The sequence below is a fragment of the Callorhinus ursinus genome, unplaced genomic scaffold (assembly GCF_003265705.2).
Source record: "Callorhinus ursinus isolate GAN/ISIS: 27379988/994484 unplaced genomic scaffold, GSC_fseal_2.0 scaffold44, whole genome shotgun sequence".
Lineage (NCBI taxonomy): Eukaryota > Metazoa > Chordata > Mammalia > Carnivora > Otariidae > Callorhinus > Callorhinus ursinus.
In genome coordinates, this window is record NW_027397106.1 from 6,577,834 (window position 1) to 6,604,105 (window position 26,272).

General features: G+C 43.9%; 1 protein-coding gene across 6 annotated transcripts in view; it reads left to right on the plus strand.

Moving 5' to 3' along the window:
* SENP1 (SUMO specific peptidase 1) overlaps positions 1-14,164 on the plus strand; it is a 49,128-nt gene extending 34,964 nt beyond the window's left edge. For all 6 annotated transcript variants that reach the window (XM_025882750.2, XM_025882755.2, XM_073882072.1 and 3 more), the window contains 5 exons: positions 8,719-8,922; positions 9,971-10,050; positions 10,964-11,048; positions 11,577-11,672; positions 12,612-14,164. In XM_025882750.2, the coding sequence (XP_025738535.1) occupies positions 8,719-8,922; positions 9,971-10,050; positions 10,964-11,048; positions 11,577-11,672; positions 12,612-12,674 (528 nt within the window). In that variant the 3' untranslated portion in view covers positions 12,675-14,164. The remainder of the gene's footprint in view (positions 1-8,718; positions 8,923-9,970; positions 10,051-10,963; positions 11,049-11,576; positions 11,673-12,611) is intronic.
* The last annotated feature ends 12,108 nt before the right edge of the window (positions 14,165-26,272 follow it).

A 26,272-nucleotide genomic window follows, 5' to 3' on the forward strand; every position in this document is an offset into this window, starting at 1 on the left:
TAGTTTATAAGGAAAATAAAATTCGGAAGTCATATATTTGGAATATGTGCAGAAAGCCATTAGGCTACCCTTTCTCTGGTCTCTTTCCTAAAAGAGTAGGCTGCATTGCTTGTTTATAAAATAGGCTTTCAAACATGTTTTCATGAATGGATTTATGTATAGATGAGTAGATTCTGTATAGCTTTAAAGGACTAATGATGATTGATAGGACTGACATTTTTAACTCACTGTAAGAAAATGATACTTCTCAGAAATGGAATGTGGGAATTGGCTGTCTTTGTAAAGAATACAAAAGGAGGCTGGAATGCTGATAACACTAGGGATGTTATAGATGGGGATTTCTCTACTAGGTCTGGTGATTAGTTATTAATAGAAATACCTAATTAAAGGAAGGAGGCCAGGGTTAAAGAGAGGAGGAATTAGTTGTAAAAGTAGATTGAAAATCACAATCAAGAAACAAAAAGGAAATATTTTTAAATGGATGTCAGTACTAAAAATTGTTTATTGATTCCTGACAATTGCATTAGATAACTTCTGTGATCCAGTGGTATGATGATTCTGCTTTATGGCCTGACTATTCTATTCGTAGAGGGCCTAAGTGTTGTTTTATAAGGCACCAGATAAATTTAAAAAATATATGGAAATTACTTAGGCATACAAGGAAATGAATCTGACTTCTGTTTCTGGTCATGATAGAATAAAATGGATCAGATTTACCCTTTCAACTTAACTAGAAAACTAAAGAAAACATGAAACAACAATTTTCAGACAGTGGATAACAGAAATCCCTGACAGAAGGAAAATGAAAGGGATGAGCTGATGATTTCCCCACCTTATTAGGTGTGATACGTTGAGGGTAGAGAGCTGGTAGAACATGGCAGTGACTGACAGTCTTGCTCAGTGGAGGAGACATGGTCCAGAGTTCAGGGAGGTGAAAGTGGCTAAGATTTGTGAGGTAAAACACTGAAGGGAAGGTTGCTGCACAAAGAGAAAGTTCCAGAGATGTGTAGAGGCTCCCTCAAATCTTTGAGCACCAATCTGTACATAGATAGGAAGAAACTACCAGAGACTGGAGAAAGAACCACCAGAAAGAAGGAATCAGAACAAAGCTCAGAGCTAGCACTGGTGCTTACAATAGTTCCTATTCCAACCAGTTAGAGTAGAAAAATCATGTGGTATTGAATAGAGTCCTCAAAAGGATATTACCTCAGGAGTGGGGCCAAACTGGCCTTAGAATAAAGGCCACTCTGGACCTGTGATAGCAAAGTTAAATACAAATCTTGAAAGCTTGAAACTGACTCAAGTGATTTAACTATATCACAGAACAAAAGCCCAATGATATTTAAAGGAATACAAACATATTCTAATAACAAAACCCAATAACATGAAATCACAGTGTCCAGCATCTATTCAAATGTTACGAGGCATGCAAGGTGAAAGGAAAATGCAACTTACTACAAGGGAAAAAACAAATACCCAGAAATGACAAAAATGACAGAACTAGCATACATTGGCAGGCTATTAAAACAGATAAATACATCCCATATGTTCAGGAATTTAGAGGAAAATTGACATTATGATGAGAAAAATGGAAGATGTCCAAATTGAACTTCTAAGGGATGAAAAACACAGTTTCTGAAATGAAAAATACATGAGGTAGGATTAAGAGTATATTGGGCACTACAGAAGAAGAAACTAGTGAACTAGAAGATACAGCAATAGGAACCATCCAAATGAAACAGAAAAAAGACTGAAGAAAGATGAGTATATGTGAGCTGTGGGACAATAGCAAGCCTTCTGAGCATGTAATTAGAGTCTCAGAAGGAAAAGTGAAGTATAAGTGGTATCAGAAAAAAAAGTTTGAAGAAATAATGGTAGATTTTCCAAATTTGGAAACTTAGACTGACAGATCCAAGAAATTCAGCATACTCCACACTAAAAAGTATAATAATCAAGTTGCTGAAAATCAGTGATAAAAAGAAAAATAATAAAAGCAACCAGAGGAAAAGAGACACATTATGTCCTAGAGGAATACAAGACAGAAATACATGTAGGCCAGAAGACAGTGTAGCTACATTTTTAAGGTACTGAAGGAAGAAAAAAACAAAACAAAACCTTGTCAACTTATAATCTATATGCAGCAAATACATCTTTCAAAAAAATACTTTTTTTCAGACAAACAGATGCTGAGAGAATGCACCACCAGCAGACCTGTATTATAAGAAATATTAAAGGATATTCTTCAGGCAGAAGGAAACAATGAGGTGGAAATTTCAGTCTACACAATGAAGAGCAGTGGAAATGCTCTCATTTTTTAATATCACTGTAAGACAATTGACTAGTTAAAGCAGAAATGTATTGTGGGGTTTATAATGTAAAATATGACAATCATAACAGAAGAGGGGGAAAGTGGAAGAACATAGTACTCTAACACAGTACGTGAAGTGGTATAATGTTATGTGAAGATAGACTGTCATAAGGTAAAAACCTATATTATAAACCCTGGAGCAACCACTAAAACATAAAAATAAAAGAGATATAGTTAATAGGCAAATAATGAAGGTAAAATGGAAAAAAAAATAATCCAAAGGAAGGCAGGAAAAGAAGAAAAAAGATACAAAGAACAGATGGGACAAATGGAAAAAAAAGAGCATGATGGTAGATTTAAACCCATCAATATCAATAATCACATTAAATGTAAACGATCTAACCCAGCATGCGCAATAGAAATATAATGTGAGCCACATAGGTAATTTTAAATTTTCTAGTAGTCACATTGAGAAAAGTAGAAAGGAACAGGTAAAATTAATTTTAAAAAATTTTTTATTTTTTGAGAGAGAGAGCATGAGTGGGGGGAGTGGCAGAGGGAGAGGGAGAAGCAGACTCCCCACTGAGCAGGGAGCCCGATGTGGGGCTCGATCCCAGAACCCTGGGATCACTTCCTGAGCCTAAGGCAGACACTTAACAGACTGAGCCACCCAGTTACCCCAGTAAAATTAATTTTAATAATATATTTTACTTAACATAATAATATATAAAATATGTCATTTGGGCATGTAATAAATATTAAAATTTTATTAAAGGGATATCTTACCTTTCCTTTAAAAATGTAGTGCTCAGTAGTCACATTCAACTAATGGCTACCATATTGGACAGTATAGATTAAACATCCAGTTAAAAGGCAGAGCTTGTCAGATTGGGTAAGAAAAAATTTGTCTACAAGAAACCCATTTAATTTAATTTATTTAGAAATTTTGTGGGTTTTTTTCATTTTTTTTTTTAGTAATCTCTACACCCAACATGGAGCTCAAACTCATGACCCTGAGATAAAGAGTTGCATGTTCTTCCGACTGAGCCAGCCTGACTCCCCAAGAAACCCCATTTTAAATGTGAAGACACAGATAGTTTAAAAGTAAAAGGATAGGGAAAATATTATGCAAAAACTAATCAAGAGAAAGATGAAGTAACTATATTAATACCATACCAAGTAGATTTTAGAGCAAAGAATATTACCAGTGACAGACATTTTGAAAGGGATAAGTTCTTCCAGAGGACTTAACCTAGATATGTACATGCCTAGTAAGAGAAATTTCAAAATATATGAAGCAAAACTTATAGAACTGAAAGGAAAAATAGACAAATCTATAATTATTGTTGGAGATTCCAACCCTTTCTCAACAATCAGTAGGAGAAATAGAAAATCATTAAGGATATAGAAAGCCAGAGTAAGTAGATGGATCTTGTGGGCAGGAAACACTTCCTCCTCTGGACAGCACTAAATGTGCCCCATCCCATGTGGAGAAACAGGATGATGCTCTACTTCTAGTGTCTTCATTTTCCCTCCAGGACTCTGTCCTTCGTGCATACCTTACTACTAATTTACATGGATGAATTGGAAAATACCAAGCAGGCATGTCTTTTGTTTTATTTTGCAAACCCTTGTTAATTATTGTCAGTTGTTTCCAAAATGCAAAAAAGCATTAGACTGTTGGAATACTGCATTTCTGACTTTTTCCTAGCTAGGGAAGCACCATAAGGAAGAGACTAAGAGCATATGTGGGGAGTGAGGGCATGCAGGAGGAAATAAAGTGGAATCTCTATTAGCAAACTGACTACACTGATGACCAGGCTAACCAGGCAGACCAGTTACCGATTTTGTAAGTCTCATCTCTGAAAGGAAAGAGGTGTCTTTCAGCTATTCTGCATCACAATAGCCTTGTGTATAGAGAAGGTATTCTTACTTGATTGATAGTGGGGAAGTATGAAGACTTTATAAGGGGTATACGAAGGTCATCTGATTTTTATTGTGGAATCAGCATCTGAAATCAGAGCACATAACTCTGTCTAGCATTCTTTCATAATAAAAGTGGAAATGGGGAATTGGTAGTGGTCATAGCTTTCTGGTTGTTTCCAAGGAGCCATTAAATTTAAGTAATGCTCAGAGAAGAGGGGAAACAGCTTGTAGAACATTAAGCCCAACTAGACAAGCCTAGCAAAGGGAGTAAGTTTTCTTTAGGGAATAAAAACTGATTCCATAAGAAGGGGGGGAAAACTAGGCAAAATGAGATAAATTAGCTAAGTGAATATGATGTGTCTACCATATGCAATGCAGTCTTACACGTCGAATAAAATGATCACAATGGAAATTTTAATGTTTCTAACATGACTCACTGGTAGATTCCACATCATTATAGTTACCTCTTTAAAGTGTTTCTTAACAGAACTAGTCCTTTTGATAAATCAGGGATTTATGCAGGGTCACAGGGAGAATAGTAATTACAGTTGTCACAACTCCATAAAAATAGGTGTTGCCTGCCTGTCTTTGTCTGAAACTTTAGCAGTGATTCTAATAATTTGATACTTGAATTTGCATGTGAGAAGAATCCTGGGGACATGTTCACAGTGAGAGATGCAATACACAGAGCTTGCCTGAAGTCTACCTTCTATATTAATTAGGTTAGATCTTAGGAGTGGATGATCTTCTGACTCCTAGTATTTAAGTGCTGTTGCTTGGCTGGTCTTTTGGGCTTTGTGGTCAGCAAAGATAGATTTAATTTAAAAATCAGAACAGGGAGGTTAAGGTGAAAACATAGAGAAGTAAAACAGGAAAAATGGCCTACCCCCCCCCGCGAAACTTGTCTTGGTTTCTACTTAGGAGCACTGTTATACCCATGACTTTCAGAACATTTTTTTCCCAGAGCCAATTAGAAAAGTTCAGGGGTACCTGGGTGGCTCAGCCGGTTAAGAGTCTGAGTTTTGGTTTCGGCTCAGGTTGGTGATCTCAGGGCTCTGAGATCCAGTAGCGGCATCAGGCTTCACGCTCAGCAGGGAGTCTTTTGAAGATTTCCTCCCTCTGCCCCTCCCCCCATTCGTGTGCACGCTCTCCTCTTTTTCTCTCTCTCAAATAAAATAAAAATAAGTCTTTTAAAAAAAAGGTTCAGGGTGTAAAATCGGGAAGGGTTAAAAGTTAAGATTTTACTGTTAGTGAGATATTTTACTTCTAAAAGGATGAGAAGACAATAGTTTGGCTGGTTTAACTAGGTGAGAAGGAAGATAAAAATAGCAGTGGTCATTTATGTCATTGTGGTAACATACAGGAAAAGGACTGAGTCCTTAGTTTAAAAACGTTGTAAGCTTTTCTTTTAAAGAGAAGCTTTTCCAGCTTCATCCTGGCAGCTCTTCAAATACAATCACAAAGGAGCAAGACACTATAAACAACAGTCTCCCCCCCCCCCCCCCCCCCACCCCAAGAAAAGCACTGCATAGACAAGCAGGCGCTCATGGCCAAGGCTGTGAAGGCAGCAGGAAGGGTAGCTCCTGAGGCCCTGGAGCTGCGGCAAAGCTGACAGACAAGTGTGGGCCCCAGAAAGAGGGACAGGTGGACCAACACTGGCAGTTGTCCCCAGATGCTGGTATATTGGCAAGACAAACAGTAGCACAGGACTGACTGACTACTTTTAGCCCCCTATTTGAAGGGGAATTAAGATCTTTTGGAGCTAAGAGAGTCTTGTGTGCAGAAAGGCTCTCCCTGTGGGAGGAGAGGGACCCTTGTCTTCACAAAATACAAGCAAATGCCTATCACTGCTTCTCTTTCATCTTAAGCACTGTGATTCCTTCTCTCATGTCTTTTTCCTTCACCTTCAACCCTCCTCTTTGAGATGACATGTACGATTCTTTTTGTTCTCTTAACTCCTAGCTTGTTTTTTGGGTAGGACTGTGTCTTGGTCGAACTATGGCAATTTTCCTCATTTGGACAGAGTAATAGCTGCAAAACTGAGGAAACTGGGATCTCGGTTCTGCCTCAGATGTCAGATTGTATATCCTCAGCGAATGGGGAGAACATTGAGGCCACCAAGCTCCCTCCTACTGGGATATAGAGGAAATGAAAAAGAGCCCAGATCACTCCTTAGAGCTAATTAACTAGCTGACTTTGGAGGAGGCCATTTCCCTGGCAGTGAAGAAACCTTGGTTGGAGGCAGAACTAAAGTGATGGAAGAGGGATTGTCAAAGGAAATAGATAATGTGTATCCTGATCATCAGGTCTCCGTTCTCCTTAAGCTGGGTTGGGCTTTAACTTTATAGTCCACACTCTCAAAATAAAAATGTAAAAATAAGAAACCAAACAAGCCGGGCTGTGTAAGTCTCACTTCGTTGGCTTCTGGAACTCTTTCCTTCTAAAACAGGAAAATCATGGGTAGCATGATACTCATTTATGTCATCTTTTTTTACTTCAGGGTAATGATCCCAAAGGTGATGCCCCTGAAGGGCATCTAAAGGAGATACATCTCCATGGCTTTCATGTGCTTGGCTGTCTTTATCTTTCTGCCTGATTCTTTCCACTTTCTGCTTGAGTCTGTATTGCCTTTTACAGTATATGACTTTTGTTTGCCCCATGGAAGGTTTGGCTTACAGTGACTGATAGGTCATCTGCCTGTTCACTTCACCCCTTGGATTAAAGAGTTTAGCCTCATAACATGGCTAATATTGTGGGATGAGTAGAATACCAGAGGAATCAATCCCTTCTTGCAGTTTTTCTCTCACTAGAGAATGTAGTTTTATAGCCTAGAAATCTGTGCTTTTTGGGCAGGTCCTCCTGTATTCCTCGCTGCCTTTCACAAGCCTGGAATCGTCCTTTCGCACCATTATCCTTGGGGACAGAGTTAGATTGAAAACCTCAGTTTGAGAAATCTGTGACCCTAATTATGTTTTGATTCACTATTACTTAAAATAACTGAGCTCCAGTTATCTGTTGGGCATCACACTAGGCAGAGGATCAGCCACAACCCAAGTCCTCTGGACCTGCTGGGCCTCTTGCTCAGTCTTCATAGATGCAGGCAGAACAGTGTCTTTCTTCAATCCTAGTCTACCCCTCAACCCCCACCCTCAGAGCTCCGCTTCATGGCGAGTGTGGTTTCCCTGCAACTGCCGAGGCATCCTCATGTATAGGCCCTTTCTCTAGTCTCGACCATGTTTCGGTGTGTTCCTGGCAGTGTTCCCTGCCGCCTACCCAGTATGTAGCTGCCTACTGTTGGGCAGTAGCTCACTGCTCTGGCATCCTAATGTGTAAATATTTGTCAAAGGACAGGGGCGTTTTCCCATTCCCCAAAAAGCATTCTGAAAAATGTGCCTGTTTTCGTAGTCATATTTCCAGGCTGTGGATCAGTTAGCCCATTCATTCCTTGCAGTTGACAGACACTGGCCTGGCCTCAGCCGGCCACATGAAGTAAGTATGCGGTAACTTCCGGCCCAGTAACTTTTAAGCTTTAGTAGGAAGGAGTCCCAGACCTAAAGGGAACCATAGTCAACATAGTCACTATTAGAGAAGACATTGTTTCGTCAACAGGAGGAATCCCGTGTCTTCCGTGTCAAGTGTTTAAATTTCTTACACTCATACTTGATATTGGAGGCATATATGGAATCAACAAAAATGAGAAAGCTAGCCATATGGATTCTGGAGGAAAACTTGACTCTTCATGTTTGTGACTGGACTTTCAGGTCTCATGTCATGTAGGTTTTTATACAACATCCATTTCTGCCTCTGCAGAGGTGACAGTGCTGAGCTACTAGTTAGTTGAAAGGTGTTTTTTCTAGTACAGTTGATGGTTTATCCTGTCACTCAGTTCTACTTGAGACCAGAGCCGGTCATCAATGCACGCCAACTTATTAGGCTGAAAAGGCGGTCTTTAGTCATGGAACAGTTTTCTGTCTGTGCACAACCAGGTGACCCACATGTAAGAACTGAACTGTTGGTCTTCGCTTTATTACACTAGACTGTGAGCTCAGGACATATTTCAGTTGCTCACCCAGTCCCAGTAGATTAAAGTACCTCTAATGTGTCTGTCAAACTGCTTGGCTCCTTCCTTTCCTTTTCTCTAAGTCGTGCCTTCTAGCACCCCTTCCTCCTCCTCCTTATTTTTGGACCTAATCCTTAGTCTTCTACAGATCAGACTAGCATGCACCCATATGGATCCTCAACCCCATAAGATATCTGTAGAGTTAGAGCTAGAACTATATCAGCTTTTTCTGTTTTCACTGTCTATAAGCACCTCAAGCCTCCAGAACTTGATGTAGGGGCATGAGGCTTTGGGGTGTGGAAATCTTAACTGATAAGGAAACAATAACATATGCTGTGCAACACAGCAACTGCTTTTCCTTCATACGACACAACTCTTTTGGAAGGACTGAGTATCTTTTAATACATTTAATTTCTTCCCACAGATAATCAATTTCTACATGAATATGTTGATGGAGCGAAGTAAAGAGAAGGGATTGCCAAGTGTGCATGCATTTAATACCTTTTTTTTCACTAAGTTAAAAACGGCTGGTTATCAGGCAGTGAAACGTTGGACAAAGAAAGTGGATGTATTTTCTGTTGACATTCTTTTGGTGCCCATTCACCTGGGAGTGCACTGGTGTCTTGCTGTGAGTACCTCTCTTACTTTTAATCAAATTTAAAAGAAATTCTACAGAATCATAGACTATACAGAGTAGTGAGTAGTAATTCTACATTTTCACTGGGTGATTGTGAGAAAGAATAGTATTTCTTTGGCTAAAAATTGGATAGATCAGTGAACTTCCTGTCAAGAGTGGGAGATACTTAGACTTTGAAGAAAGTTGTGGAATTTCCTTTCTGGAAATATTTAGAAGGGAGCTGTAAGGCTAAACAGTCTCAAGGCAAGGCATGCGGTGAAAAAGTGACTTCTTAATGATCCTGCCAACTCAGATTCTGTGACTTATTTTCTGCCCAATTATGATTTGCCTTGCATACTTGATAGTTTAATATTTTTTATGACTCTTTGAGAACATGGATACATTCATTTAATATATTAATAAAAAATATAAAAGTTCTCTCACAATCTATTTTGAATTACATTTGAAAAGCATAAAGCCAAAGAGAAATTCTCCACATAAAGAAACAAAATGCGGACTATTTTGCCATCTTTCTAAAACCCTGTGGAAATGATCTCGTTCATCTTACAGTCTCTGAAGAGCATGTGTGTCTTCACTGTTGCCCGCATGGCAGATGGAGAACCTAAATACTAGAAAAAGATTTCAGGGCCATTAATGAGGCCACGATAGTACTATGTAAATAAACCCCTTTTTCTTTCCTCTGCAGTTTAAGCATGGTATAATGCAAAGTATCAGTCAAACTTGTCATGATTTCACAGGGAATCTGGCAAAAGGTTCCAAGTTTGGGGCGCCTGGGTGGCTCAGTCGTTAAGCGTCTGCCTTCGGCTCAGGTCATGATCCCAGGGTCTTGGGATTGAGCCCTCCATTGGGCTCCCTGCTCCAAGGGAAGCCTGCTTCTCCCTCTCCCACTCCCCCTGCTTGTGTTTCCTCTCTCGCTGTCTCTCTCTGTCAAATAAATAAATAAAATTTAAAAAAAAAAAGTTTCCAAGTTCCAGGGAAGTGAAAGCTGAGAAACTATTTTTCTTATTTTATGAACACACAGATTTTTTTTTATTCCCAGGTTGTGGACTTTCGAAAGAAGAATATTACCTATTACGACTCTATGGGTGGGATAAACAATGAAGCCTGCAGGATCCTCCTGTAAGTAGGGAGTTGAGAACAAAAGAGTTTGGTGTTGGGTGTATATTGTGTTCTTTGATACCTTTAGTGGAGTGATTATGATTAATAAAGGAAATCTTCACACTGAGGTAAGAGTGGATATTTTATGTCTGAGTAAGTAAAGTTTAATAATAATATAATAATACCAGAAAGATGCCCTCATGGGGACAACTGTTGTCCCAGTGCACTAAAATAACGAATGAGTCAATATGTACATATAATATAGAAACTACTTAGAAGTCATCTAATCCAACCTCCCTAATTTTTCAGCTGAAGGACCCAAGACCCACAGAGATGACTTTGATATGCTCAGGTCCTACTAGTTAGTGGCTCAACTGGGAACCAGAATGCAAATCTCCTTATACCCCAACTGTTTGTCTTTCCAAAATGCCTATTCCTCACTGTACCACTATACCATTCGGGTGGCCAGGAGGAGGTGAACAGTTTGCACTTAAGAAGAGTGCTCTGTATGAGGTATGCACTCATCAAATTGTGATTTGGATTGAATTTTCACACAGGACAATCAAGACTATAAATAGTGAATAACTGCCTTGATATTGCTAGAGAAACCTTCTTCCATGCGGTCGAGTTCTGAAGGACCATATAAACCAAGGAAAAGAATCAAACCTCATTCCTCAGGAGGAACAATAGGTAGAAGGAACCTGGGTGTCAGAGGCAGAGGTCCTGTTTCTCTTGGGTTGACAGGGTGGGCATGAATTATGGGAGCTGCAGGGGGAAGCTTAGCAGTCCAAAGATTTCCCCACCCAGCATTATATACTGTTTTCCTCAGAAGTGCAGATGAAAACCATTCCTAAGGATTGTTAACCTCATTCTTAGGGTGGCAGCTGTCATCAGTGCCCCCACAGCTCATCTCCTTCTCTCCTAATACCTTTAGGCAATACCTGAAACAAGAAAGCATTGATAAGAAAAGGAAAGAGTTTGACACCAATGGCTGGCAGCTCTTCAGCAAGAAAAGCCAGGTACATTTCATCTCATCAGGTGGAAATCCTGATATTAGGGTATTGGAGAAGGATAGGGTTTTATTGCTTGATTCCCAGGGACCTTCTTAGTGTCTAGCCTGACTTCAGCTTGGTTGTTTGGTTCCTCAGAGGAAGAAAGAGTAAGCTCTGGCTGTGGGAAAACTGGTCATGTGTTTCTTAGGTAGAACTAGGTTTTCTGAGTGCCCAGCTGTTTTACTGAGCTTTTCACTCCTGTGGGAAATGGTTGCTGATTGGCCCTTATGGGAGGGACTTGTCTTTATATCTTTAGGTGTCATGGAAGTCTAAGATAGTCTCCTGATAATGAAGATTAATATTAATATGAAGACCTGACTGAGATGCTGTATTTGTTTTCTCTGAGCCTGTGTTCTGGGGTGAGGGACTTAGGGTCACCTCTTCAAAATTCAGGGAAACCTGTAACATTTATATCCTTTGGTTCTCATTTATAATCTAGTATGAAGGAAGGAAGCTTGGAAAGATGTTACCATTTTGTTATTTTTGGTCTTTCAGGAAATTCCACAGCAGATGAATGGAAGTGACTGTGGCATGTTTGCTTGCAAATATGCTGACTGCATTACCAAAGACAGACCAATCAACTTCACACAGGTGAGCTGAGCCTTCAGGAAGGAGCCCTGGGACCACCCTGTCTCTAGGCTGCCCGATAGATGTTTTTTCCTCCACCTGTTCTGCCTAGTGAACTCTGCCTATGGTCCATAACACTGGTGGTTACCATGTAGACCACATCACAAGAAAAAGAAGGATAGTGATAGGCCACATGCTGGGTTCCCTTACATCACATGCTACAGTCAAGGAATCCTGGTCATTAACAGAGCCTTCTTCTCTGCCCCTCTCCCCCCATCTACCTCAAATCCTATAAGAAACAGAACTGGGACCAGAGCAAGTTTTCTTCATTTTCTCTTCATCTGGTTAGCAGTCAGGTTTTGGAACAGGCTACACCTTGAACTCCTAGTATAATTTGTCATGCTGCCCTGCTCCCCTGCCCCTCACTTGATGCAGCTCATCAGTCTCCTCTTAGTTTGTGATTGTTTATTTCTGTCCATGTGGTCCTTCAGAGACCAAAGTGGATTGAGACTGGAGATTATGGTTTGTGTCCTGTACTTTAAATTAATGGCTTTACCAGACTTTTCCACCATAGCCCTTGGGTGGAGCTGACTCTTTTGCAGTTCCGTAACTCTTCCCCTAAAAAGTAAGTTTTAAGTTTTTGATTTTCAGGCCTTAGATCTCCTGTCGTTTTAAAAGTTCAACATAGAGGACTTGATGGACACCATCCTCAAAATTCTTGGAGACATTTGGGTGTAGCCTGGGGACTCCTGGTGATGCCCAATAATGTTTGTAAGGCTACAACAAGAGAAAATAGCAGTAGAGATAGCACTAGAAAAAAATTACATGTAATCAAGAATTGATCAATTTGAAAGACCGGAAATGCAACTGAAGCTATTTTAATTGAAAACCTTGAGAAGGGAAGGAGTGATGGGTCTGGATAAAAGCAATGAAAAAATTAAGGGTATCTCTGTGTCCCTACAGCAACACATGCCATACTTCCGGAAGCGGATGGTCTGGGAGATTCTCCACCGAAAGCTTTTGTGAAGACTGTCTCAGTTAGCCGACACTGACCTTGTGGGGGACCAGCTCTTTGTTGTCTACAGCCAGAGACCTTGGAAACAGCTGCTCCCACCCCTCTGTTCTTGTAAAGCCCTTGATCCTGGACCAGGCCCTGGCGAGATGCATTCACAAGCACATCTGCCTTTCCTTTTGTATCTCAGATACTATTTTTGCAAAGAAACTTTGGTGCTGTGAAAGGGGTGAGGGACATCCCTAAGCTGAAGAGAGAGACTGCTTTTCACTTCTTCAGTTCTGCCATCTTGTTTTCAAAGGGCTCCAGCCTCACTCAGTCCCTAATTCTGGGGCCGAGAGAAGCTTGGACAGACTCTTGGTTTCACATAAACTCTTGTTGTTAGGCCTTACTAAGAGGTAGGAAAGGGCATGGGCAAAAAGGTAGGGATGAAAACCACCAGCATATACACTCACACATACACGCAGGATTTTCACGATGTGTTGTCAGGAAAGTGACTGTAAACTGGACTTGGGGTCACACGCTTAAGTCCCTTCTCCAGGACTTCCCTATTTATATGCCTCTTTGTGAGATCCATCTGCTTCTGTACAAGGCTGTTTTGTCATCTGTAGCTTCCTCCCAGCCTGAGGCACAACACATGAGCCCGGGGGGGGGACCCCAAAGTCCCAGGCAGGCCTTTCCTTAAAGCAGGGGTTTGCATGTGCTCACAACACATGACACAGAGAAGACCCACCCAGGGAGCAGTTCAGTGGGGCAACAAAGGCACCACTTTTACTGCCGCCGACTTCTGACCAAGAAGAAGGACCTCAGTCTTTAGCGTAAAATTCCAGCATGGGATGAATGCAGGTCTAGTTTGGTCTGTGGCTAGTTAGTCTAAATAGGTTTCTACCCACAGAAAATTTAATATATATATATAAATATATATATATTTCACAGGGATATGTGTTTTTTTAAAAGGCTGAATGTGTTCACCACTTTAGCCTGTAGATTTATTTCCTTTTTCCAACTTTAGCTCTAGCACGCACAGATCCCAGCCCTTATGTGTAGGGTGTTTGTGGACTTCCTAACAATATTTTGAGGCCTGGATGAACTTTGGCTTAGGGGTCAAGGTTTCAGAGGGAGGCAAAGATTTTCAACTGGAAAACGGGTGGAATTTGGACTGATCAACTTGAGACTAAAAAAATGCTATTCCTTTTGTTCTTTCTAGCATCTCCCCCGCCCTCTGAGCGCTCCTCAGGCTAGATAGTGGAACGATCCAATGCCAGTGTCATTTTGTACTTAAGTTCCAAAATAGGAACGTTTTATACTTTTTTCTGTATTGTAATAGGTAGTTTTGTATGAAATATTTTCTCTTCTTCCCTTGTACCCCATCCTTTCCAACATTGTGCTTTCTCTCTGGGCTTATTTGAAAATTTTACTCTGTTTTATACCAAGCTTGTTTAGTACATTTTTCTATGTTTTACCACAGGTTACAATTTGAAAAGAAAACTATTTTTTTTAAATATTCCATTGTTAACTGAATGTTACTGTTTCCACTCCAGCAACCAGATGTCCTACCTTTTTCATAACTGCCTGCCTTTTTGGGGAAGACCACCATTCGTTCGTTTGTTCTTTCTTTTCTTTTCTTTCTTTCTTTCTTTCTTTCTTCCTTCCTTCCTTCCTTCCTTTCCTTCCTTTCCTTCCTTTCCTTCCTTTCCTTCCTTTCCTTCCTTTCCTTCCTTTCCTTCCTTTCCTTTCCTTCCTTTCCTTCCTTTCCTTCCTTCCTTCCTTCCTTCCTTCCTTCTTTCCTTTCTTTTCTTTTCTTTCTTTCTTTTTCTTTCTTTTTTCTTTCTTTCTTGTGTTTTTCTATAGGAAATAAATAGCTTTCTATTTATGAGTTGCTGAGACCTTTCACATTCTCTTTTAGAAAGCTACAGTGTGCAGGCTCATTGTATGACTCCTGCACATGGATTCTTGGTACTTAATGTATTTCAGTGACAAATGGAAAGGTGGCAGTATGGCATAGATTTGGACTATGAGTCAAAAGACCTGAGTTTTTCAGGTGCTCTTGCTATTATCTGGGGGGACTCAGAACAAGATAGGTGTCTGTATTTATTGTTTGTCCATTTAGATAACAACATCTGTCTTACCTTCCTCACAGACTTTTTGTACAGACCAAAGCAACAGATATTTATTGCCATGTATAACAGAAAATGAAACATGCAACAAAAGCACTTTGAAAAATATATAAGGAATTGTTGAGCCTGTCTGAACGTGGACCCCCTTTCTGACCAGTGCATTTATGTACAAGGCGAAGTTAGTGATCCTAAGACCACCTTACATGGGTGGACCAAGCTGAGACATAGGTTGTAGCCCAGGGTGGCTCAGTGGGAACCAAGTATAGACATCTGTAGTGGGCCATTTTTCCAGAGAACTAGCCAACAAATTTAGGACTAGCATCTGGGAACTTAGTTTCTCCTTCATTTAAGGGTGGGTTTTGATGACCAGGGAGGGGAGAGGAGGTTCCCGCATTCCATGGCCAAGGGCATGCTACCATATAATATCTTAGTTAAACTGCTTTAAACTAAAGCCTCTTGCCTGCCTTTTCTCCTGTTTTTCCTTCTTCCCTGTGTTCAGTGCTCATAATCACTTACCTCCCCTTAAAAAGTAACACTTGAGGGATGATGAACTCTATCTAGATACAGAGCCTTCAACAGGAACTACAGTCCCGCCAATCACTCCTGGACCCTGTATGGAGAAAATCAGAACATTTGAGAATACATGGTCCAAGGCATGGAGGTTAGTTCTGTCCCATTGGTTGCTGGGGATCCACTGTTGCTCCTGGGAGTCCTGTTTGGGGTTGGATGTAAGAGTACTTTTCCCTCTTCCTCATGGAGACATTGTGGAAATTGACTCCTTTATATATGAGGTGCTTCATACTTCTCTGTGGTATCAACTCTTCTCTTCTTTAGCTCCTGTAATTGTGCCAGCACCTTCTACCCACTGCCCCTAGCAATGTTAGCCCCAAGTTTTAGTGCCCTGGGGCAGAAACACATGACCTGAAAAAGTACTGCCAGCAGCCCCATCGCGTAGTCTGTCCATCACCACCTGGTTTTACGTGGCCTATAAAAGGCGTAAGGAGAGGGAAGGGATTCACTTAAGAACCCCAGTGTTTTTATGTTTCAGCCTCTGGTCCTTCTGTGCCATCCCTCCAGTTCTCAAATATGTCTTCCCAGAGTAAGAGAGAGAGACGACTGACACTTGGACTTTGTCTTCTCCCTTGCTCCGCCTGGATGGGCCAGGGCGAGGTGCAGTATAGACCCTTAGGCCCTGTCGTTGACTCAGACAGGCTACATGCTGAGCTCCTGGGAAAGTCACCATATTTCCCTGCCCAGAAGGAACCTACCCATAGCTTTGAATTCATCCTAAAATGTAAGGCTCAGTCGAGCATCTTTCCTTAGAACCCGGAGCCTTATTTCACCTTTGCTGAATCCTGACCTCTGTTAAGAGGCCATGACTATCATTCCCAGCTTTGGAGGTGAGGAGGGACATAAGGGTATATGGGGTCATGCTGGTCACCCACTAAGATAAGGGGGAACTTACACATGAATCCCCTGTGGGATTGAAGACTTTGAGCCAGAAGATAAACCTTGAAATAATATTAGTACAGACTGCCTCTCTGGGCTGTCAGGGATAGGGCAAGAATAATTCTCACTGTGAGTGATTGGACTAGATACCTAGGGTCTTGTCAGAGTCTAAGATTCTGAAATGTGGAGGGCCATAATCCTGCTTGGAATAGAATTCAGTCAAGGTAGTGATTCAAAATTCAAGTTTAAGGCCAGTGTTAATATGGCTTGGTCTTACAATTAAGGCCCAGGTCAGAGTCTTACCCTAATGGGACAGACCATAGCTGTTGACTTCTCCTTTCTCAGCTGACAAGTAGCCATCAACTGCTTGACTCCTGGAGATTGTCCTTCCACTCTGCAGAACATCAATGTCCAGAAGGGAAAGTGTTGGAAAGAGATGTAGAAGGAGCCCAGAGTCTTCAGTCTGCTGGGCACACCTCATTCAGTTTACTCCTGGTTCGTTCTTAAGTACCTACAGAGCACACACACCCAAATCTCATCTCCCTGAAGCCTTCCCTGATCACATTATCTTAAAATCTCTTATCTGGACAGCTGTAGCCCTTATAATCAGAAAATGTTACAACTCCATGTTTGTAATCTGTCTTTTACATCAGGAGTGGACTAAGACCTGTAGTCACAGAGAGCAGGTGAATGATTTGGTGCTTTTTCTTCAAGCCAGGAGTACAAGCTGCTTCTCTGGCCGGCCAGTGAGGAGTAGGGGTAACTGCATTAAACGTTGATTGAGAAGACAGCATTTCAAGGGTTGGGGAAGGAGGACTGCTTATGGCCGCCTGCAGTGGGGCTGCACCTCCTTCGTGGTCCCAAACCTAATGCCCCACTCTGCCCTTAAATATCTTCCTTGGCAGTTTAGCATGCCCTTCCCGGGCCTCGGTCTCTGTCCCAAGGAGCTAATCATAGTTTTTTTTTTTTTTTCTAACCACACACCTTTCTAGTCTTCTCCAGCTTTTTCATGTCCGGTGCTGTTGTAGATTGAGACTGAGTCCCTTTCTGCCTTGTCATTTAAATGGACCATTTTACGTGCTGCCTGTGTCTTGTCTGTTGGTCAGAGCTAAGTTCCTGGAGGGCATTTGCCTCATCTGATATTCTGGGGAACCCCTTACACTGGGTGTTTAATAAGCATGTGTTTAAGCACTGGCCTTGGGTGGAGTGAAAAAGATGTTTTGACCAAGGAAATAAAAGCCACCTGTCCTCAAGGACCTTAGAGTCTAACTAATTTGGAGGCTAGGCAGACAGCAAGTAAGGGACCTTATCAAGAAGGCCGACTCCTGGCGCACACTCCAGTTAGATGCTGGATGTGTTTGATGGAGGGACAGAGGTGGAGATAAGTCAGGGATGATGTTGCGGTTTATCTACCTGTGTGTAACTCTCTCCCTAGTTCTTAAAAGTTGATTTATTTAAAATAAATTCTGTGGATTTTGCTTTCTTGCTTTGACTGGAAACTCCCTGGTAAAAAAGGACTTGGTGGTGTTTGTCTCTCCAAGACTGTCTCTCTGTCTCTTTGACTGTTTATTCTGTCTCTGTGTCTATGTCTCCTGATCCAAGTGGGACCAGTGATTGGGTCCTCAGTGTGGTCTGGATTCCTGAGTCCACCCCTTAACCAAGAGCCTGAATACTGTTCATTCATTCATTTCATTCCGCATACCTGGAATTGAAGCCTGGAACGCAAATAACATGCAAATCCATCGCTCCCTGGCACTTTTTAAAACCAGACCTGTCTGTGGAGCTGGCCAGAGGGCCCTCCTGAGCCAAACACACCAGCCAGGACTTCCAGCCCACTCTACTGACAGCATCCCTTGTCTCCTTGCCCCTCTCCTGCACCCCTTCCTCCTCACAATCTAACCTCTCTACTTGTAAAGCTCACACTCCAGAGAATAAAACATAAGAAAGCGCCAGCTTCTGAAAGATCTTCCGCTATGTTGGTGAAATGGTTTTATCTGTGTGAGTTAGAAGAGTCCCTTGTAGTCTCCAGGACATTCTTGAGTTCTAATATTTTTCTAGGCATGGTTAAGATTTTTTCGGCCATTTGAAAATGGTTGGAATGAGGAGGGAAGCCTTCAAGCCATTCTTGTTTTCTGATGACTGAATGTGGTTAAAGATAGCTGATGATTGCCTGGATCTGCATGTCCATCACTGAACAGGGACAAGACTCCCTCCAAGTGGGACCTGGACTGGATTGTGAGTTAGAGTCAGCCTCCGTCCCCGACTGCTCCTGGGGGGCCTGGTGTGGTTCTGCACTGCAGAAAGTTACCAAGGGCCCGGGGGCGGAGGGGGAAGGCGGGGAGGCTTGTCCTGTTCCTCAAGGAATCCATGTTCCAGACACTCTTCTGAACTCCAGGAAGACTGTTTTGCTTCCTTGTGTACCTGTGCCCCCTTTCCCATCAGCCCATCACCGGCCAGTGATCTCTGCCTACAATGGCCTACGGGGCCCTGCACCTCCAACAACTTCCCTTCCCACTCAGCCCAGGCTCACTGGTCTCGGCTACACAGGCCTTCTTGGTGTTTGTGTAACAAACCAAACTTGCTTCCATCTCATGGGGGTTCTACTTCCTGTTTCCTGTGTCTGGAGGGCTTTTCCCCGGATCTCCTCCTGACCCACTCCCTCACCACCTCCAGGCTCTGGTGCGGTGTCACCCCCACACTTCAATTCTCACGCTCCCTAGCTCCGTTACCTTCATTTCTTCTCTGTAGCATTTCATATCTGACTATATTATTTATGATGTGGGAAATAAGAAACAAATCTCCTTACTACTTACAGCCTATTGACAAGTCCTTGAAACAGGCAGAGTGACCTTCCTCTGGGAGCTCAGTTGCCTCGATCTTGACACTTTGCTAAAGGGCAAAAAGCAATCAGCCCGACTCCTCAGGATCCTGTGAGTCTACTTCAACATAAAAAAATTGCTTTGGAAACTTCCTTTATCTCTACCCCACAAGATATGTGTTAGCAATCATTCTCCAAGCATATGGCCCACTGATAGACTTCTGAAGGGTCTTGTACGACTGAGTTTTTACGAAACAGTAATAAATGACCTTTTCCTAACAGTAGCTAGCCGCCCCCAGGATCCCAGAAACCTTGTTTCCAAAATACCGTGGAGGCTTGTGCTGTCCCTAGCCCCCTCCCAACTTGAAAGTCTGTAATCAGTCACCTGTCACAACCCCAGTGCTGCTCCTTATGCCCAAGGGTCCTGCCCCTGTGCTTTCATAAAACCACCTTTTTTGCACCAAAGACGTCTAATGCTTTCTTGGCCATCAGCTCTGAACCCCAACATCTCTACAGCAATTGACTCATGTGTTTTGTCTGTCTCTCACTAAAATTCTGTTCATTCTGTGTCCCAGGTGCCTACGGTTCCCTTTTTGCCAGCACCGCCCCCCCACCGATCCAAGTCCTCACCTCGTGTCTGCTTTACGCTGTGTCCCACCCAGGGTCCTTGACTTCAAGTGCATCATCCACTTAGCAGTTAGAGCTGTCTTCCTCCAATAATATTAACAATAAGAATAAGCATTTATTGAGGCCCTGTTCCCAGCCTTTTGTGCCAAACACTTTATATACATGATCTCATTTAGTCCTCACAAGTGTCTGATGTAGGTACTATTCCTTATCCCCATTTCTCAGATGAGAAAAACGAGCTTAGGGATTGAATAAGTTAGTCCAAAGTCTCAGACTGTCAGTGATAGGAACAGGGACTCCAAGCCAAGAACATTTGTCTCCAAAGCCCCTAAAAGCCCCATGAGCTACTGCTTGCACACAGCCAGCATTGTTTCATCTTGAGACAGGGCGAGCACGTGACCCAGACATCACGGGGGCTCTGTCAGTGTGAAACCAAAGAAGAGAACCTTCCATGAGGTCTGCAAAGGCTAACTCTCCCTCTTTTGTCTCATGAGCAGGATTGAGATCCTTGTCCCTTCACCTTAGGTTGGAGGGTCAAGGAGAATGGTGGGGTCCCTCTGCCTTGGGATTCATTTCCTCTTGGCTTCTTCAGAGAGGGGTACCAAGAAATTCCCTTCACCCCTCCCACAACAACCCTTCCTCCAACTGTCTTTTCGCCTCCCACTCTTGTCCCCCAACTCTGGGCTGCCCACATTAGCACAACTTCCTTTGAGGCCTCTGATCCTAACCTAGAAAGGGGGAGGGCTGAGGATGGGTGGGTGGCGAGGAGGGAGATACTGATACCAAGCAGAGAGAGCTCAGCCCCACAGGAGCTCAGGAATCAAGGGTGTGTGTGTAGCAACGTTTGGAGACATTTGTGGTGCTCCACAGTGTTCCATTTTTTTCTTTTCACTTCTGTCTGTGTCCCCTGCTCTGTCCCCTCAGCATGGAGTTTCCTGTGCCATTCCAACTGGTTTGAGAATCTCAGGAATGCATAGCCCTGTGCCCTCTTGCTCCCCCACCCCCAGCTCCGGACACAGAGCCCCTGTAGAGGTGGAACTTAGTTCAGGCTACAGGCCGAGGCCCAGGGGGGAGGGTCCTGCTCTTGTACTGGAAAAGAAAGACAACACACACTCTCCACCCTTCCTCCCACTCTCTCTCTCCGATTTCTTCCCCAAAATCAGTCTGCCACTCTCAGCTTCCTCTTAAAGAGACTGGCCTTTCCCACCCTCACCCCTCACTGGGGGCCTCTCTTGATGGTAATTACTCCTAATTGTTTTCTCTTGGCTCACGAGGCCTTTCCTTGCCTGCCCTGAGCCAACAGTTCTGTGTCTGCTCAGAAAATAGGCTCAACTCAGACTAGCGGCAAGCCTCTTTGGGTCTCAAAACCCAGGCTTTCTAGATCTAATTCAGAGGGCAGCTTTGACCATGGATATGCTGTAAAGAAAGGCTGCTGCTTGGCCTCTCTCAAGGCAAATTGTGGCAAGAAATAGTGATCAAACTTGAGGAGCATGTTCCAGCAGCAAGACTCCTGGAGAAGCTCTAAGCATTTCCTTCCATGAAGAGCTCAGCAGCAGAGATGATCTACTGGGGCCTGGCCTGGGGGACGGGACTCCTGAATGGGGTCTCTGAGCTCTGCAGCTGTGGCCTTGGTGGTGTGGCATTTCCCATCTTATCATCCAAGCCCTTTCTCCACCAGAGGACCACCCCCCCACCCCCAAGAGCCCCAGCCCCTTACACCATCCTATGGCACTGGGGTGAGGAGGCCTTTCGCCAGAGCTTGAGATGAGACCATCACAGTCACACACATATACACATGCACGCACTCACATAAGCATGGAGGCTTTGTGTTGCTCCCTCCTCCGGTACCCCCAGCTTCTGGATCAACACCAAGGTAACTGGTGGTAGGAGGGAGGATGAGGGTGAGGGAGGGGGACTGTGGATGGTGGGGGTGGACATACACACACGGCCCCTTTTTCCCTCAGTAGAGCTGCTGACCTTGATTTCCAGAGGAAGGTCCTTAGTGGTCCAGGGCTCTTGAGAATCCTATATGCCCCTTGGAAAAGGATTTTGGGGTGTTAGCCAGAGAGAACGGACGTAAAAATGTTTAATTAGTTAATTCAAAAATACTAAGTGGCTGCTATATGCCAGGTCCCTGTGTTAGGTGCTGGAAATGTCCTCAGTCTCCCAGTCCAAGCACATAACACTTTGCTCTAGTCCCGGCCTAAAACATTTTGTCCCCAGGCCCTGTTCCTGGCACCACAACCATCAGCCTGAGCCTCTTTTCTCCCCACCCTCCACTCCTCCCTGACTCATTGCTACTTTGCTCAGCTGCAGAGCACATTTTCTAGTGAGCACAGAAGCCTCTGCAAGAAGGGGCCTGAGGAAAAGACCACAGAGAAAAGGCCAGTTTCCCTCAACATAAGACCTCCAGGGGAATCTCAAAGATGTGCTATAAAGGGTCCGAGCTCAGAGATTTCCTTTAGATTCCAGGGTAAGATGGCTGCACCTTCTAGACCTAGGTCTCTCCTTCCTTCCTTCCCACGACTGGATCAAGGAATCAAATTAGGTTTGTGGGTTTTTTTTTTTTAATTTTTATTTTAAGTAGGCTTTATGCCCAATGTGGGGCTTGAACTCACAACCCCGAGTCACATGCTTTACCGACTGAGCCAGTCAGGCACCCCCCAAGTTAGGTTTCTATCAGAATATCTACTTGGGTCTAAGAGCGTTCATTTATTTACTTATCCACCCACTCATCTACCCATTTGCTTATCTATCCATCTATCCAACTATTCACTCATTTATTCTTTTAGGACCTACTCTGTGTCAGGCACTGGGAAGAGAGGGAAGAATATGGTATGGTTGTTGGTCTCTGTGGGCTGTGGGCCTATTCTTTGGTCCCCAGGGTATCTCTCTATGTCTCAGCTACTGCCTCAGAAGCCAGATCTCCCTTCTTCCCTCACATGGGGTGCCAGGCTCCAGCTGAGGAGGTCTCCCAATAGGTAACTAGGAGTCCTAAACCAGAGGCCACGGGTAATCAGGCGCAGTCAGGGGAATGGGGGCCAGGCTAGTGGTTGGAGGGGTGAGGAAGGCACCCGGCCAGGCCACTGAGCCCATCACTGTGGTTTGGCTCCTTTGGTGAAAAAATAGCCAGTTTGGACAAGTGTCTCCCTGTGTCCTGAGCTCTGGGTTGCTCCCAGACAGGAGTCGCTCCATTAAACAAACCACAGCCAAGGGCAACAGGGACCCAGAGAGGACTAGAAGAGGGAGTGGGGGCATGGGGCTCAGGACAGGACTTGAGCCAAGCCCGTCCCTCTCAGGCATAATGGTGCAAGGGAGGCCCGCTTGGCTGGGTTGGAGGTATGAGCGTGCATCACAGGGGCTGCAGGTGAGACTGGAAAGGGAAGCCACAACCAGACTCAAGACAAAGACAGATACACAGACTCTATCACTGAGATAGCCACAGAGGTAAATCGGGTCAGCAGTCCAGAATCTGTTTTAGGGCATTAGCTGAAGATTCACCCCAAAGTACCCAGATAGGTAACAGGAGGTTAGCAACAGGGTTGAAAATAGAAGGTCATGACAGCCCCAGAGACGGTGTGTGTGTGTGTGTACCCTATCCATATATGAGTTTGGGTCTTTATAATTTCTTTCTTCTATGTCTTCGACTTCATTCTAAAATCAGAAGGACTCGGAGTGGTTTGGGCTTCTCCGGCCCTCTCCTCCCCTTTCCACATGTGGCTGAGGGCGAGTTAATGGGACCTGTACACACAGAGGCTCACACAGCCTTGAAGACAGAGGCCCATTCATACCAGGACACTGCGGCACCTCTCTCCCAGGCTGGCCTGCGGTCCCGCTCCTGTGGCACCAACACGCACAAGCGAGAGACGTGCGCCTTTGCACATGCAACCTTGCTCTCGAGCACACACATACAAAGCCACACTCAAGCTCTGTTAACCCCTCACTACCATGTGCAGGGCCTCTGCGCTCTTGGTGTGAGCTCTGGCCTGGCCTTGCTCTAGCCCTTTTACCCAGCTTAGGACCCACCTGAGTTAACCCTTGAACAACCTCCCCGGGACCCCAAGGAGCCCACCGTGGGCTTGCAAAGCCTCCCGGTGCCCAAGACGGGGAGTGAACCCAACCTCAATCAAAGAGCAAGATGGAGGCATTTCTTTCAAGAGCAAGGACAATTACAGTCTGGGTTCAAGTCACAGCTATGCCACCTGCAAGGTGTGGGTCCTCAGACAAATTATTTTTTTTCTTTAAATTTTTTATTGTTATGTTAGTCACCATACATTACACCATTAGTTTTTGATGTAGTGTTCCATGATTCATTGTTTGTGCAGAACACCCAGTGCTCCACGCAGAACGTGCCCTCCTTAATACCCACCACCAGGCTAACCCATCCCCCCACCCCCGTCCCCTCTAGAACCCTCAGTTTGTTTTTCAGAGTCCATCGTCTCTCATGGTTCGTCTCCCCCTCCAATTTACTCCCCTTCATTCTTCCCCTCCTGCTCTCAGACAAATTATTTAACCCCTCTGAGCAGTGAGATGAATAGAGGTAAACTTGAGGTCCACAGAATAAACCTACTAAAATTATATGCAAAACATGTAGGATTCTACATTTTGCTGGAAAGAGGTTTCAGAAGTTTAGCCATCTTATAGATCCATTGAACCCCCTCAAAACTTAAAAATCGGTGAACTTATTTATTTTATTATTTTTATCATTTTATTATTTTTTTCATTATGATAAGTGTACTTTTTAATCTCCATGCCCTGTTTCACCCATCCCCCCCCCCAGTAACCATCAGTTTGTTCTCTATAATTAAGAGTCTGTTTCTTGGTTTGTCTCTCTCTTTTTCCTTGTTTGTTTTGTTTCTTAAATTCCTCGTATGAGTGAGATCATATGGTACTTTGTCTTTCTCTGACTTATTTCACTTAGCATAATACTCTCCAGCTCCATCCATGTTGTATATGTGCTGCCGAAGTGAGCACAAGCTCCATCCATGTTGTTGCAAATGACAAGATTTCGTTCTTTTTTACAGTGGAATAATATTCCATTGTATATATACACCACCTCTTCCATCTATCAGTGGACACTTGGGCTACTTCCATAGTTTGGCTATTGTAGATAATGCCGCTATAAGCATACAGGTGCTTTGAATTAGTGTTTTTGTATTTGGGGGTAAATACCCAGTAGTGGGATTACTAGATCAGTTGCAGGGTAGCTCTATTTTTTAACTTTTTCAGGAACCTCCATACTGTTTTCCACAGGGGCTGCACCAGTTTGCATTCCCACCAACAGTGCAAGAGGAACCAGTGAACTTCTTGAACATTCCAGGACTCTATACGAATTGAGTGCTTGTAAGGGACACAAACGTGGCCATTGAAAGTCCACTCAATCATCTAAGGTCAGTGTCAACCTCACCCTGTAACTAGCGCCTGAAGTTTTCTCACATGACTGCCACTCCTGTCCCCCCGGCTTGGGGAACTGCACACCTTATCACACCCGTGAAGAGCCCAGCTCAGGCTCAGCTGAGGCTTTCTCACCTGATGGACCCATTTGCTGGGATGGGGTCAGACTTGAGGGTCAAGCCCCGCAGGGTTCAAGAGGAAAGAGAGAATGGAGACAGATATTAGGAATAATAATCCTGATACTGATGTCTATTGAGTGCTTACCACGGGCTAGGCATTGTGTAACCAACTGATGAAGTGAATGATATCATTATTCCCATTTTACAGATGAGGAAGTAAGTTCAGTTGAAGTTGTCAATTGCTCAGGATCACTTGACCAGGAAGTGGTAGAAACTACCACTGAAAGCACGTCGGTTTGACTCCAGTCTTTTTAAAAGAGAAGGGATGGGAGGGCATCAAGGGGACGGCCCCACCCCTGGAGACATTTCACGTGAATTGAATACCTCACTGCGGCGTCTGGGGAACAGAGCTGCATCAGAAATCCCCTTTGGGTTCGAGAAGGGGCCAGGGCCAGCAGTCTGCCTGAGCCAGTCCTTGGGGGTATGAGGGCAGTGAGCAGGCTGGGCCCAAGGCGCTGGCTCTTGAGGGCTTTCGCCTGGGCTCAAAGGCCTCTTTGTTCACTGCTCCGACGTCTACAAAGAACTCTCCATCCCAGGGTCCTCAGGGACCTTGGCCTACTCCACCGGCCTCCGAGGGGCTCCAGCCCCTGCCACCCTCAGCCAGAGAAAAGCCAGCCCCCAGGATGCCATGGGGTCTCCGAAAGGGTGGGTGGCGCAGGGACCAGGGCAGGACTGCTAAGGAGAGGGGGGGGGGGGGAGGGACTGGGTCAAGGAGAGAGAGAGTCGGGGGGCTGCTTGCCGGCTGCTCCCCGAACAAACACACTTTACTTCTTTTGAGGCAAAGAATCAAAGAGTTACTAGCTGTTCATGTTTACATTACTTAAAAGAGTTTTGTACGTTCTTACCAATTACTGTTAAAGAGCTCAGAATTCCCCCAACCTCTTCTTCCCGCAATCCTTCCCATGGCCCCCTCAGCCTCGGCAGCATCACAGAGAGCAGGGAAAGGGGCCCCCGGGCTGGTTCAGTCATGGAGCATGCCACTCTTGATCTCGGGGTCACGAGTTCAAGCCCCACGTTGGGCATAGAAC